Raw genomic sequence first — 15,134 nt, 5'->3', positions numbered from 1 at the left:
GCTAGGGTGAGCACCTGTGCATAGGTGTTGGCCAGTGAGATAGGGTCTTTGTTGAATGGAGGTTTAAGTTCAGGGATATCGAGAAGCGGTGCAAGGTTGGTTTTAGTTCGTTTTTTCGAGCTTCTGACTTTGGCGGGTGGGGCGTATGAGAGTATCTTGCGATTGGGGAAGGTGGGAATAGCAAATTGGATGAGGTGGTGATCTGTCCATGGGAGGGCTGAGATGTTAGTGATGACTAGGAGCAGTTGTGGTCTGTGATCCAGTCGATGGATCAGCCTTTGTAGTGGGTTGGAGCTCGTGATTTTATGTTCAAACACAATGCTAGTGAGTTCTTTGGCTAGGGAGGTGGCTGCTTTGTCCTCGGGGTCATGTAGGCCTAAGTTGAGGTCACCTAGTAAGCTGGTTTTGTTCAAACATTTTAGGTTGTTCCCTATGATTTGGAGGAGGTGTTTTTGGTAGTCTGATGGTGATGCAGGTGGCCTGTAAGTGATTAGGATATTTATGGTGCAGTTGGAAGGGGGGATAGTTTGGCAGTGAGGAGATCAGCGTTGTTTTCCCACTGTTGGTTGCAGAGTCTAATGGAGATGGTGTCTTTGAAGATGAGGGCTACACCTTCACCTTTAGATGATGTTTTGCGGTCCTGTCTCAGGATAGTGTATCCGAGAGGGAGGGGCATTATGCTTCATGTAGCCAGGTTTCAGAGATGGCTAGTAGGTCGAGTTTAAGGATGGTGATGAGATTAATTTCCAATGCTTGTGCAGGGAGGGATCTGGCGTTGATAAGCGTGCATTTCAGTTCTGTGTGGGATGATACGGGTAGTCGTTGTAGGTGGGTGCTGGGCTTTGGGCCTGGGGTTGTAGTGAGTGGGTGAATGTAAGGATGAGAGGGGTTGGGCTCGGTGCATTGAGAGTGGGTGTTGGGCAGCTGGTGGTATGGGGTGTATGTTCGTGTGGACAGTGTTGAGGTGCGAGAGTTAAGTCTGAAGTTTCTGATGTCTATAATGGGTGGGGTGCTGCGGTGAGTGACATGTCGCTTAGTGCGAGCTCCGAGTCTGCAAAGCCTATGGTTGAGGAAGGGTTGGTCATTGAGCTTGATGGTGTGAGGGCTGGGATGGGCGTACTGTAGTGAGCGCAAAGTGGTGTGACTATGATGTAGTGGTGGTGATAGATCTGTGAGCGTGTGGGACCTGCTGCTGATGGACCAGAGGGCGAGTGTGATGAATAAGAAGGCGAGGTGGGCGAGGTGACCGGAGGTGGGTGGTGTCGCTGTGAAGCGGGATACGGGAAGATACATTTGTGCAGTACAGTGACAATATTGTGTCTAGTGCTAGTACAGAACTTGCTAGACAGTTTCAGTAATCATAGTGACATATATACAGGTAGTCCAATTAAAGTGGGGCAGTTCAAAATAGGCTAATCCAACATGTGTATGGTCATTACAAATCACGGATAGGCTAGTTCAGTAAAGGTAAGACAGGTGCAATTCAAAATATGCTAGTTCAACATAGGGTAGTCAGCAGAAAATAGGGTTAATGCAGTACAAAATAAGCTAGTTCAACAGTACTAGGGCAGTAGCAATTAAAAATAGACTAGTTCCAAAGAGATCGGGCAAATGCAGATCAGAACAGGCTAGTTCAACAGCAGTAGGGCAGTAGCAATTAAAAATAGGCTAGTTCCAAAGAGATCGGGCAAATGCAGATCAGAACAGGCTAGTTCAACAGCAGTAGGGCAGTAGCAATTTAAAATTGTGATCCAAAAGCACTTTTGACTGAGATAATTTGGTAGGTTAGCAGCGGTGAAGGCAAGGTGTAATATGGGAAGTTCCCAGTATGGTTTTCATTTAGGTGCCTGTACGTAGCTTACATGTGCTGGCTTTGCGTGATGGACAGTTAACGGGTCAGTGTTGTTGCGAGAATGTCATACTCGGTATTGTGTGTTCGCGTGGATTACGCCTGTAGAAGTTCTAGGATGCAGCGGGAATGAGTTACTTGCTGGAGGAGCAGCAAGGTTATGGTTCGTGTAGGGGGAGGGGAGCGGTAGCGACAATACCGATTCCTTACATGGCTGTGACTTACCAGCTTATGAGCAGAGTAGAATTCAGCTTAGCCTGAGTGGTAGGTAAATGGTGGGAGCAGGAACGGGGTGTAGAGGTCGATTAGGCAGAGCATAAACCCCTGAGATCGGTATGAGGATCTTGGTGTCCTCTGCAAAGTTGGTGTAGATTACGCCCATGGCGTCCAAAGCCGAGAAGAGAAGCTTAGTGTAAGCATTATATAAAGTGGGCGAGAGACAGGCTTGGATTGTTTAGGGAGAACGAAGGCTTTATGTTGTGGGGGTACGTGATCTTAATCTATGTAGTCTGATACAGCCCTGAATCGGATAGGTGGTTGGCTCCGTCAAGTTGTTGGAAGGGGGATTCTGGCCTATCGTGGAAGTAAGTGGTACTAACTTCGGTCTGTCAATGGTGCTTGAGGTATTGGCATAATCCTAGATGGGCACAAATGGAGTTGTAGTGGGTAGGAATGGTGTGGGTCAGGGGATGAGGTGGTGCTGGAGACAGATTAGTCTCGAGAGGCCTTTATCATGCGTAATATAAAAATTGCCTGAACAGGGTATGTGATCTGGCATGATACAGAATGGGAACATGACAGTAAATATCAGATCAAACATATCTGGATGCTCGACGATGGGGGGCGGGGGCGGTGCAATGCTATTGTTTGCACTTGAATAACAACTGCCTCAGTCGAAGCCAGAAGTACTCTGTGACAGGTAAGAGTGGCAATTGGTCTAATGAGTAAGTGGAAACAATAGGCTGGGAGTAGTAAGCAGCAGTACAACAGTAAACTAGCTTGACTAGGGAGGAGTGGACAGCTCGGGTCCAGGGAATAATGCTGTGGGTTGGTTCAACAACAAAACTATAGTATGTAAAGTAAAAATTGAAAGTAAATGGCAATGCTACAGTGGGCTAGTTCCACTAGAGATCTAGACGGGTTAAACGGGGAGGTTTAAATGCTATTGAGTAGTTGAATGGGATCAATGGCTAAGCAAATAGTATTATACAGTTGCTAAGGCAGAACCATTACTAATGAATACACACAATTGTATGGGGCAGGTTAAGCAGAGAGACATGATTGCTATTGGGTACGCACAATTGAATGGGGGCCAAACTAAAGCAAATAATATTATAAAGTTGCTGAGGCAAATCGGTTGCTCTTCCATACACGCAGTTATGACGGCACAATGTCAAGGGCATATGATATTATACAGTTGCTAATGCAAATTAATATACAATGGTATAGTAACGTATGGGTGTATCTTGAACAGATGAGCGCGCAATCATAAGCGGGTTGGCACAAAGTAATGAAATTAGTCAAGCTGGTAATGTGCTACAGTTTCTGAACAAAACACAATATACCATGGTCTGACCTTAGCGCGCACGTCCGAACATTACAATAGTTAGCAAAGTAGAGGGTAACTATCGCGACATGTACTTAAAGAGCCATATATTTAGCAGCGGTGGAATGATTCATGGGTGGATCAACGGCTGAGTTTAAGTAAGTCTGAGGATCAATCAAGCCGTTTCGAGAAAGATCGTATAGTATTAGGGTGCTGTATGGTGGATACACCATGTTGGATTTGTGTATGCTGCATACATCATGTTGTAGCAACTGTTGGATTTGAGTCTTAAGGACAGGGTTGTCCAACTCAAGTCCTAGAGGGCCGGAAACGTGTCAGGTTTTCAGGATATCCCTAATTAATATTCATGAGCAAATGTTTGCATACATTTAGAATCCGTATATGCAAATTTATCTCATGAATATTGAGGGGTATCTTGAAAATCCAATATGGATCCGGCCTTCAAGGCCTGGAGTTGGACCACCCTGCTCTAGGAGTAAGTTTACTAAACTGAAGGGTACCCTGATTTTTCATCAGTCGGGCCAGATTCCATTAGTCTGACAAAGAAATGGCATTTTCACTATAGTCTTTATTAAATAATAATGAAAAAGTCCTGTCTTTCACTATCACTAAAGGGTTTTCCCAACCCAGCTAAAGAATAACTTGGATGCTTGTCGTCATGGTGGTTGTCAAACTCAGTGTCCGTCCTCTGTCCAAACTAGCCTACTCTAGCCCTACCACTAACAAAAGACATTAACATAAATAGTTCCAGGCAAATGACTCCCTCCTCCTCATCAGCCCTCTGGGTGTATTTCTATTAGTATTAGATAACAGTTCGACTTCTGTACTTGTAGACAATACCAGGAGAATGTCTCCCTTCTCCTGGTCCAACAGTTCAGCAACTGATATCTACTCCTGGTCAAATTGGTCAGCCTCCGTTTCTGATTCAACAATTATGTGGAAAACCAGGCGAATTACACCCTTCTCCCGATTCAGTTGGTTCAGCCGTTGGCTATCTTTAGATAATTTCCTGCAACAGTTTTTACCAACCTTTGCAATTCTTCCCAGGCTCCTCTCAGGGCTAACTTAAATATTATACACTCCCTTTGTTTCCAATACACAGTCATTCCTTGACTTTCTTTACTCCCCTCTTGTCGATGAGAACAAGGGGAACGGTTCCCATAGTGTCCTTTGTTTATTCTACAACTCTCTCACAGGAGACTGTTCTTGTTGGCACTCTCTAGTCTTGGTGCCCCTCTTGAGGATAGAGTTTGGAGAAAGACTACTCCTGATAGATACTTCTCTTTTGGTCTCTGTGACACAACAATTAAGACGAGGAGGATCACTTGTTATGAAATCTCCATACTTGGTACTTTTATCACAACTCTGGAGACAAGGGAGATTACTCCAGAGGCTTTCTTTGCATTCAATACTTTTGACACAATTACTGAGATGAGGGAGATTACTCCAGAAGTCTTTTTTCCCCATTCAGTACTTCTGGCACAAATACGGAGATGAGGGAGGTTACTCCAGAGGCTTTCTTCCCATTTGTTGCTCTTGGTGCAATAACTGAGACGAGGGAGATTACTCGTGATACCTTCTTACATTCTGCACCCTTCCCCAATCTCTTACCAGATATTTCTTGATTCTCATTGCCTCTTTGGTGGGGACATGTCACTGGTTCCTCCTGGCGTGTTGAGTTGCTGCTTTCCGGCTGAAGGCTCTCCTTGTTTTTCTTTCTGCTCCCTACTGCTGTGCTGCTCTGCAGGGTCTGCGGCTTTCCAGCTGAATGCTCTTGTTGCTTCTCTTCCTGCTCCCTACTGCTGTGCTGCTCCGCGGGGTCTGCAGCCAGGTGGTGTTGGCACAGTTAACAGACCACTCGGGCCACCTCCAGAGGTCACGCCACAGCGGGTCAGCTTCCAGTCAGGCCTGCTCTGTGTCAGCATGTGAAGGCGTGCCGGGCCCAGGCCGAAGGGCTGAGTTTAAGGGCCCTGTCTTTCCCCGCTACCCCTGGCTACCTAGCAACTGCACCGGCTGTACATTGCCTCGGACTTGTTCTAAGGTAAGAGTGATAGTATCTGAATATCACTCACCCACAATTGTGCTAAATGTTTCTTTTGCCGCTATCCTCCGCCCGGCACAATTCTTGTACCCATTCACACCCTTTGTATGTCTCCAATCACCGCATCTCTACGGCACTACCTATCCCACTAACAGCAGCTGTTCACCGAAGATCCCGCAATCAGCATTTTAGTCATCCGCCTTAATTATCCTCCCATCCTACTGAAAGTTCACCAGGACGTACCACTAGCTTAGATCCATGCTGTGTGGCTGTATGACCCGCCCTCCGTAGTGAAACACTGATTGGGCAAAGACTTCTGCTTAACCCCAACGCTTACTTTTCTTGTGTCTCACTCGGCCAGGCAACAACGACCCAAGCGATGCTCACTGTACTCGACTCAATATGCACTTCTGCATCGTACAGAAATCTCCTCACCTACTATCTTTGAACTCTGCGGCCATCCTCACCTTCAAGACTCTTACTCTGTACACTCACCGGAATCAACGGAATGTCAGTATGTTGCCTCCACTTTTCTACAAACCCTGCTACCACTGCAAAATAAGCTACCTAAACCATCATATAAGTTGTTCTCTTCTGCGTTATTGAAGCATGCCACCTCGCACAGCTTTGGTACATCCTGCTCCATTCCGATCTTTGGCATGCGATCGGACCTCGCTCCCTGCTAGCCTCTTTCTACCCTTCCGCCGATACACCCATTGTCTCTCATGTTAGTCTAATGTATCTTTGACATTCAGAGAGCAGCTTATGAGTCTTTCCTACCTTGCCTACTATGTCCTATGCATGTCTGATGTAGCTCCCCGCAAAGAGGAGAGCCTCAATATTTATTATTTACACCTATGTCCTATGCATGTCTGGTGTAGCTCCCCACAACATGAGGAGAGCCCCCAGTATGTATCATTACACCTACTATGTCCTTATCCATGCCTGATGTAGCTCCCTGCAACAAGAGGAGAGCCCCTGTATGTAGTATTACACCTACTATGTCTTATGCATGTCTGATGTAGCTCTCCGCAACAAGAGGAGAGCCCCCAGTATGTATACCTCGGCATATTATTGTACATGCACTTCTGTAACTAGCACCTAGATAACTCGGAGTTTTGTGCAATGTAAATAAATGCAAAAAAATTAAAATTAAAATGAAGGACTCCTGCACCCTGCCATCGGCATCCTCCCGCCTGGAGGTTTGCTTCTTGGGCATAGCTTCTTGCTTCCACGTTCGAATATCACGCGTCTGCCAGGCATCACGCCTGCTTCACCGCTCATTGAGTCCTTTCTCCATTTTTGTCATACAGCTGCGTCCTTCACTGCGGAGTGTGTCCATTAGGTTCTTCATACCTCCTCAGGGCCACCTCTCCCCAGTATCTTCTGTACTTGGCAAAGGAGTAGTTTGTATAACTCATTAATCATCTTCTTCATAGTACACTTGAGATCAGACTGTATGTCTATTTTAGTCTTCCTTGTCTTGATAGTATCAATTCTTACAGGAAGAAAGAAAGAAAGGAGTATTGCTGTAACATACTTTGACAAATCCCAAGGTGTCGTCACTGCATCCATAGGGGGAGCCCCTTTCCATGAGGCCAGGGGGGTGAGGCTACTACCTGACAGTCCCCTGTGGTGGTACTCAGTGGGAGGATCTCATGGGGAGGAAAACCCCATATGGGACCATTGACTATCACAACGGGAGAACGTGGTATTCCCACCCAGCACATGACCCTGGTGCCCCTTTCCAGAATTACCTCACCTTTCCTTCCTCTCCTCCTTTCTCTTCACACCCTATCCACTTTACTACTTTACTAAGGCAACTCCAATAGGGGGTCCCGAGACCAGGAGTACTAGTGAGTTACCATCGCAATAATCAACTAGTACTGAGATGAGGAAGGAATGCAGAGCAATAAAGAGTACGTATTGGAACCAATTTCACCAGTCTAGTGGTTCACAAACGGTGATTGGCAGAAGTAAGATAAAAACCAACGAAGGACTTGACAGTTTGTCATGCCCACCAGGGAGGCACCCCGAGAGCCGAAAGAAGGCCAATGTGCAGGCGGGCGCTGACTGGGACGCCATGCAGAAGGAGAGAGTCCAGGGCTGGTTCAGGACAGGAGGACCGCGCTGTGCAGAAGCGCACCAAGTCCCCAGACAACCCAGAGACCAGGGTACCGGGAAAGCACACCATCCCTGAGCCGAAGAAATGTGCAGAGCTGCTGCACGGGGAAGGAAGTTTCTGAAAGTTACCAGGATACTGCGAGTGAGCCCAGCTGCCTCAACAGAGCCAGCACTCGTGTAAGCCATGGAAGCCACAGGAGCTCAGACACTTTAAGGAGTTTGTTGCAAAAGCTGGAAAGGTGATTCTGGGACTCGCACCCAAATTGCACTTGGACTAGGCCATAGATGGCATATGGAAACAAAGGCACAATAACCATATACTCAAGTTACACATCAGACACGAGGTTCGTTTTCCAAACAAGTTTGGTTTATTTCAAAGTATTCTCAGTCAGCCGACTGGGTCTCAACGCCTCACGACGTGTGTTCCCAGACCTCGTGAGATGCGAGAGAGCGAACAGCGCTCGAGCAGTGATATATGTACATTATACATAATCTTTACGAAGGCAATTTGATCCGCCCACAACATGTCGTACTGGCTAGGGTTCAGTGACTGACAATTATGACACGCTATGACAAGTCTTCATTCAGCCTAAACATAGTTATTCTAGCAAAGGCAGCAGAGTCAACTTTCTGTTATGGGGACCATGGAGCGTCTGGCTCAGCAAGGATATTGTGTTCTCAGCAGGGAAAACATTCCTTATTACGTTATCAGTATGACTTTGGTCATGAGCTAAAGGTCAGATAGTTCTGAAGCAGAAAATACCATTCTCCGCAAAGGAGCACTGCTAAAAGAATATAATTCATGTTTTAACTGCCTTTGACTACAGCGTTTGCAAGACAACCCGGCATCTGGACTACTGATTAGATGCGACTTCTGCTCTTCTTCAAGGATTTAGTGAGAGAGAAAAACAACGTATTTCTGCACAGTTTGACATTCTTGTCTGTGTTAGTGTTTCAGCGTTCAAGCCGTGGCCTCGCACAATGTGCGTCTAAAGCATAGAATACATTTTGCAAAGCGTTTTGACAGAAAGGAAAAAAGCAAACGGCCTGCATTTCACAAAATGGATGCGCCTCTGATCGCGATGTTTGTCACATGATTCGATTGGTTTCAAGCCAACATATTATATTCGACTATAGGGTTACGTTTCTGGTCTAACAAACCCTCCTTTTGGCCGTAAGCCAAGAGCATCATCCATACATCTCGTCTTCATCAGACCACGTGTCCCATTCCCAACTACCCATACTGCTGTAATCGTCATCAGAAATATTAATTGCCATAAATTCTTTAATTTTTTCATTTTCGTGTTGTGCACCTTCACTTAGCATGCAAGGTTGTTTCATTTTGATCGCATGTACACACTCATTTGTAATTTTGGAGCAGAGGATTGGCAGACATTGTATGCAACAACAGCAGAACATGAGGATTCCAAATATCATATCCAGAATCGCAATTAATTTCCATCCCCATGATTGTAGCAGTTCCCAAAACCATTAACCTATATTCAGATTAACCTCCAGTGGGAACATGCAGTTCAGAATTTAGGACATGCAATTTTTTAATTGCTTCAAATATCATGGTGGACGAGTCACTTACGAATACACAGCACACGGACCCCACCAATTTGCATACTCCTCCACGATCGGCCAAAATTATATCAAGAACTATTCTATTTTGAAGTGCAATCAATCTGATTGCTTTTTCTTCCAATGTCAGATTATTAAGTATATCTGTTGTATTTATCGTTTTGTCTAACACCCTGGACAGTTTTCTTATATTCCATGAATTTATTGCCTGCCCCCAGAATGGTATAACTGATTTTGCTATATCCCCTGCAATTTGTCCTGCAGTATCATCTTGACGTGGCCGAGATCTAGATAGTTTTGCTATCTCTGAGGTTTTGGAAAGAAATACACCAGGCAGAAGTATACCTAAATAACTGGTCCCTTCCCAAGTTCTAGGTAACCATGGGTAGGCCTGATCTCCACATATAAAATAGACAGAACCTCCTTTATATAAGGGTTTCTCTTCCTGTTCAAGCACAGCAATGTTCATGCATCTAGTGAATGTTCCCACCTGGTGGGAACCCTTTTTCCGTAAGCAGAATGGGACAGAATGTGGATTTTGATTAATAGTATAAGAGGGAGGCACATCATCGTTATTTCCTACCGGAGTCATTTTAAAAGTGATTAGGGATTTGTAAGGCCTAGAGTCTTATTTACTGGACTTGTTGTTACCGTGTTTATTTTGCTTCTGCTTGTAAAAACGGAAAACCTAACGGTTCTAACACCAACCTCTCAAATTCATTTGTATTTGTTCCATCAAACTGACCAGTGACACTATCATTCAATTTTCCAAAAAATAACGCTCTTAATGATGCATAACAGGCGGTATTAAGTGGCAAAGGATGCACATACCAACCCATTCCTCTTTTCCCTTGCTGGGGTAAATGGGAACAGACCCAACAATTGGACCTATTCAAAATAGCATGGGTCATATTCATAAACAACAGCAATGTATTATTGTCATACCCTTTTCTATGTTTCACTTCTTGTGAGGGGAGAGTATAAGAGAGCACATGTACTGGGCTGCTCATAGTGGGAGCAGTGGTAGCAGTCGAGAGAGTTCAAAGGATGCACAGTTTCTAGATACCAGAATATTGGGACTTATGTAATCAAAATGCAATGCGGTATCATAATCATTAACATATTATTCTTTCCGAACCAAGTTTTTCTTGCAGTAGGCTTAATCTCTATCTCTATATCATCAACAGCATCAGTGCAGGAGGGAGCAGGAGCGAATATATAGCCATTGTCTGTAATGTTTATTTCAGGAAAGGTTTTTCAATGTCTGTCGAGGAAAAGTTCTCCACAGCAACAGATGTTAGCAGCAAAGCGTTCAGGCTAGCCTGCTTAACAGATGGCAGCAAGCTGATGTGAATTTGCACAAAGCTCCAGAAAGGTAGGAGCAAGTATCAATTTGATTGTGTAGGTGCCATATGCCCCTGCTTGTCGGTGCAAGGTTGCAATGGTCCTTCACTTTTCAATGGTAGCACCGGGAAACCGCGTGTCAGAGCTTTCAATTTGATCCAGCTTGATACAGCTCATACGCTCCTTTTCCCTAGGCCTCCGTTCCCAGCCTCATCCGTGAGCTAGGAACAAAGGCGAAACAAAAGCTGATCATTTCCGATTTTGTGAATGTAGATTGTACCTCTCAGCTCCAGGTGCAGTATGATTGATGAATAATGCACTCTCATTTCCAGATGCAAGATCAGTGCCAGTTTCAGATGCACTGGGTGATAAGGCAGCAGTCGGACAAAGTTGAGGCACCATTCGATCTTTGGTGCAATCTCCCCAGGCACTTTCTCGGACTTGGGAAGCACCTTTGACAGAGGATTGGCGATGATATCTTTGTGCTCAAGTGCAGCTGTCTTTCTCTCAATGTCAGGATCATCAAGCTCTTTCTCATGTGGCAAAGGAAACAGAACTCTTTTTGTGTGTGTTGGTGGATCCAGTGCTTGAGTCCATTCACTCGGATGGCAGTCTGCATAGCCAGCAGTACCTGGAAGGGTCCCACCCAGAGCGGTCCAAGTGTCCAGTCCCAAGGCTGCAGACAATGTCCTGGGCTGGTATACCTGCAGGAAGCACCTCCTGCACCTGCTGATGAATCAAGCACAAGTTTTGAATCAACTGTCTACAGTAATCAATAAGTAATGGGTACTCTATATCCCTCAGCCGTTTCCGCCGAGGGGCATTCCAAACATTCGCTGGTCTCCCCATCACGATTTCATAAGGGGAGAGACCAGCCCTCGCCTGTACAGTTGTGTGCATGCACAGTAAAGCTAGCGGTAATACATCGGGCCATTTCAAATTGCTCCCCGCACATACTTTACTAATTTTTTTTTCAGGATACCGTTCTGACGTTCTACCAAACCGGCACTCATCGGGTGTCTGGCTGAATGGAATAGTTTATCAATTTGGAGACCTGTGCAAATTTACAATATCACGGCCGCAATAAAGTGTGGGCTGTTATCTGACCATATGACACAGGGCAGCCAAAACAGGGAAAGTATTCCTTTAGCATGGCTTTAGCTGTGGATATAGATGTACAATCTTTCAGGGGATAGGCCTCTACCCATTTGCTAAATGCACAGACCACCACGAGAACATACTTATAGTTTTGGCACCTTTCCATTTCAATGAAATCAAAATGGATTACTTCAAATGGCATAGACAGCGGGCCAAAACTGCCTACTGGTGTCACTGTTCCCTTTCCAATATTATGTTGTAAACAAGTCATGCAGTTCTGAACCAATCTTTCAGCAGTTCTTCTAATGTGTGGATTCTGCCACACAGAATCCAGGTGTTGTATCATTTTTCTAGCGACCATTGCCAGCACATAGGCATTTGGGAACATGAATCTATTATGTTTCTTGTCCACCCAACAACCTCAGAATCTAATTCTGCTAGGCCCTCAGACTAGTTTTTTATTTCATCTGCGGTAGCTTCTGATTGCATTTCCTTCACTATTGCAATTCCATTCTCTATCATGCAAGGTACCTCTTCTAATCGTTCGATATACATTTTTGTGTGTAAATCAGTGGCAGTTTGTTTCGCAATTTTGTTTGCAAATGTGTTTCCCTTTCCAACATCACATGTTACTTTCTTATGTGCTTCACATTTCATTATCGCTAATTGCTTTGGAAGCGCAAGTGCTGACAATATTTTCACTATCAAAGTGCCATGTTGGATTTTGTTTCCGTGTAATGTCGGGAAACCCCTTTCAGCCCATAATCGACCAAAATTGTGTACCACCCCAAAGGCATACTGACTGTCAGTGTATATGTTTACATTGAGGTTTGCAGAGATTTCACATGCTCTTGTTAACGCTATTATTTCTGCAGCTTGTGCTGAGTTATGTGATTCTTTTGCTTTATACAATATTTTTCAGTGTAGTGATGGCATAAGCAGCAGTTGATGTGCCATCTAGTAATTTAAAACAAGAACCGTCACAAAACAGTTCTCCATCTGGCTCTTTCTGTGGGGTGTCAGTCAGGTCAATTCTTCGTTTTGTCTCTTGTTCAGTAACCATTAAGAAATCATGATGGGGGAATTGTTTTTCACCCCCTTTGTCATTTGGAGGGGGCATTAACTCGGCCGGATTCAAAGCACAACACCTATTAATTTGGATATGCGGTGCAAATAGAACTATTTCATACCTTGTTAATCTGGCTGATGTAAGGTGTTGCGTCTGCGTTCTATTTAAAAGAACATCCACTGAGTCTGAGTGAGGTACCATTAGGGTTAAAGCGTGACCTAAAACCATTCCCTCGGTTTGTTTTACTGATGTGGCGGCTGCAGTAACAGCTCGCAAGCAAAGCGGCAAAGCACATGCAACAGGATCCAACGTGGAAGAGAAGTAACCGCATCGTCTATTTCTCCCTCCTTGTTCATGAGTCAAAACAGCCAAAGCACATCCATTATTTTCATGCACAAATAACTTAAAACTCTTGTCATAATTTGGCGTGCCCAAAACTGGAGCCGAACATAATGCAGCTTTAAGCAGGTCAAATGCTTCTTGACATTCCGTGTTCCATGGCAAAGGTAAGGTAACAGCTTTCCTTCTCAATGCCACTATTGGTTTCATGATCATCGAAAAATTAGCAATCCACTGCCTACAATATGAAGCCATACCAATTAAAGCCCCGACTTCTTTCTGTGTATTTGGAATAGGCATATCAGAGATGCTTTCTATTCTTTCTGGCGTCAATCTCCTTTCCTCCTTCGAAAGGCGGTAGCCCAAGTAGGCCACTTCCTTTCGATAATGCTGGAATTTTTTAAGCGAAGCTTTGTGTCCATTTGCGGCCAAATGTGTCAATATTGCAACTGTACCTTATTTACAAATTACTTCTGTGTCTGCCTCTATTATTAAATCGTCAATGTACTTTAATAAAACACAGCAGGTGTCCACAGTCTTGTGGATCACTCCCGTCCCCTGCACACCCAAATGTTGCAATAACAACCAAATATTCTTATGGTTTTATGAGTTAAAACAATGGTGATCTAGTCACCAGTACATTTTATTATCCCAGAATAGGATTATTAAATACAGAAGAAACGGTTCATCATGACAAGTATATACACTTATAACCAAAATAATTAGACTAATAACCTACCTTTTTATAAAGATTTGTCCACCAAGCATCAAATGGATTTGTAAACATCATATTGTGACAAAAGTACAAATAATTGTTGATACAGGGTAAGCTTCTTGGTATATTTTAGATTGTGAGCATAACTGGATTTTCTCATTAATCACCAGTGGGGTATTTGACTCCGTAGTCCACCTATTAACTATAGTATTTGAGACATTGGATATTCCTTGATATTCTTGAATATATTCCTTGATATATTCACTACATTTAGCACAGATTGAGTTTTATTTAACCTATGGGGTTATAACATTCACTAGAGACTTTAGTCACGAGCCCCCAAGCCAGTTTATTATTGAAATGTAAACAAATGGACGTCATCACGTTTTTTACACGATGACGTCATTACGGCACGCAACTATAAAGGCGGCCATTTTTGAAACTCTGTTTTCGTGTATCGTCTGAACGTTTTTGCAGATTAGAGCTCCCGCTCAGGTAAGCCTTATCTTTTTGAGATCGAATGGATTTAGACATCCGCACTGAAATTAATACAACCAGAAAGTACTTGTGTTTGAATAACTGAGGAGGCTCAGCAATTACATTATAATTACAGATGTCATTGCAAAGAAGAGCATGTACCCGCTATTGAAGGCCCGTGTATTACGTTAGGAGAGAAATAGTATAGGTAAGTTTGTTGCCACTGTGTTACAATGATGTAATCTCTATTGAGTTTAACTATTATACACAATAGAGTATCATTTAACATTACACAATGATCTGAACATAAGTCCTTAGAAATTCGTTTTTTTAAAATAAAGAACTCCTTTTCTCTGCAGATTTTGAATATCTATACGATAAATCCAATGAGATCCAGAGTCTTCTAAGTGACACTGTAGTAGAATACACCATGCATAAATGGTAAGATTTGTTTATTTAAATAGGGCACCATTTTGGAGAACCCTCTATAGAAACAAATATAACTTTGGTAATTTTTGGCATTTGAATTAAACTATACAAGAATAGCAATACAAGCTTTTTGAATTTTACAGATTTAGATCTGCCCATTTAGGAGCCTTCAATATCATTCAAAGGATGGAATATTATCCTTAGCCGCATACATTTTTGAAGTTATACTATAGATCCTGACTCGGCTACACTTAATGCAAACTTCAGGTAACCAAGGGTATCTATTTTCCTATTTAATCCTTTGAGGTATTATTTGTCGATTGAGTGATTATTATATGAGCACCAATACCTTCTTCTTCTGAGTGAGACTTAAACTTAGTCTTTTTTACCCGCTTTTAGGAAAGGCAATGCTATATGAATCAAGTTGACACTAGTGCACTAAACTAAGACAAGTGAGAGATCAAAACAGGTGATTGACAATTTTCCAGTTATGACAGA

General features: G+C 43.6%; 1 protein-coding gene across 3 annotated transcripts in view; it reads left to right on the top strand.

Moving 5' to 3' along the window:
- Positions 1-15,134, top strand: part of ORMDL2 (ORMDL sphingolipid biosynthesis regulator 2) — a 221,627-nt gene that overhangs the window by 55,446 nt on the left and 151,047 nt on the right. The window contains exon 1 of one of the 3 annotated variants that reach the window (XM_069653716.1): positions 5,824-5,967. The exons of the other annotated variants lie outside the window; for them this stretch is intronic. Coding sequence (XP_069509817.1) covers positions 5,966-5,967 — 2 coding nt within the window. The 5' untranslated portion in view covers positions 5,824-5,965. Of the gene's footprint in view, positions 1-5,823; positions 5,968-15,134 lie in introns of those variants that run through there. 3 annotated transcript variants of the gene reach the window in all.

This window comes from Ambystoma mexicanum, chromosome 3q (assembly GCF_040938575.1).
Source record: "Ambystoma mexicanum isolate Mex_15411 chromosome 3q, UKY_AmexF1_1, whole genome shotgun sequence".
NCBI lineage: Eukaryota > Metazoa > Chordata > Amphibia > Caudata > Ambystomatidae > Ambystoma > Ambystoma mexicanum.
This window is presented reverse-complemented; position numbering and strand designations above follow the sequence as displayed.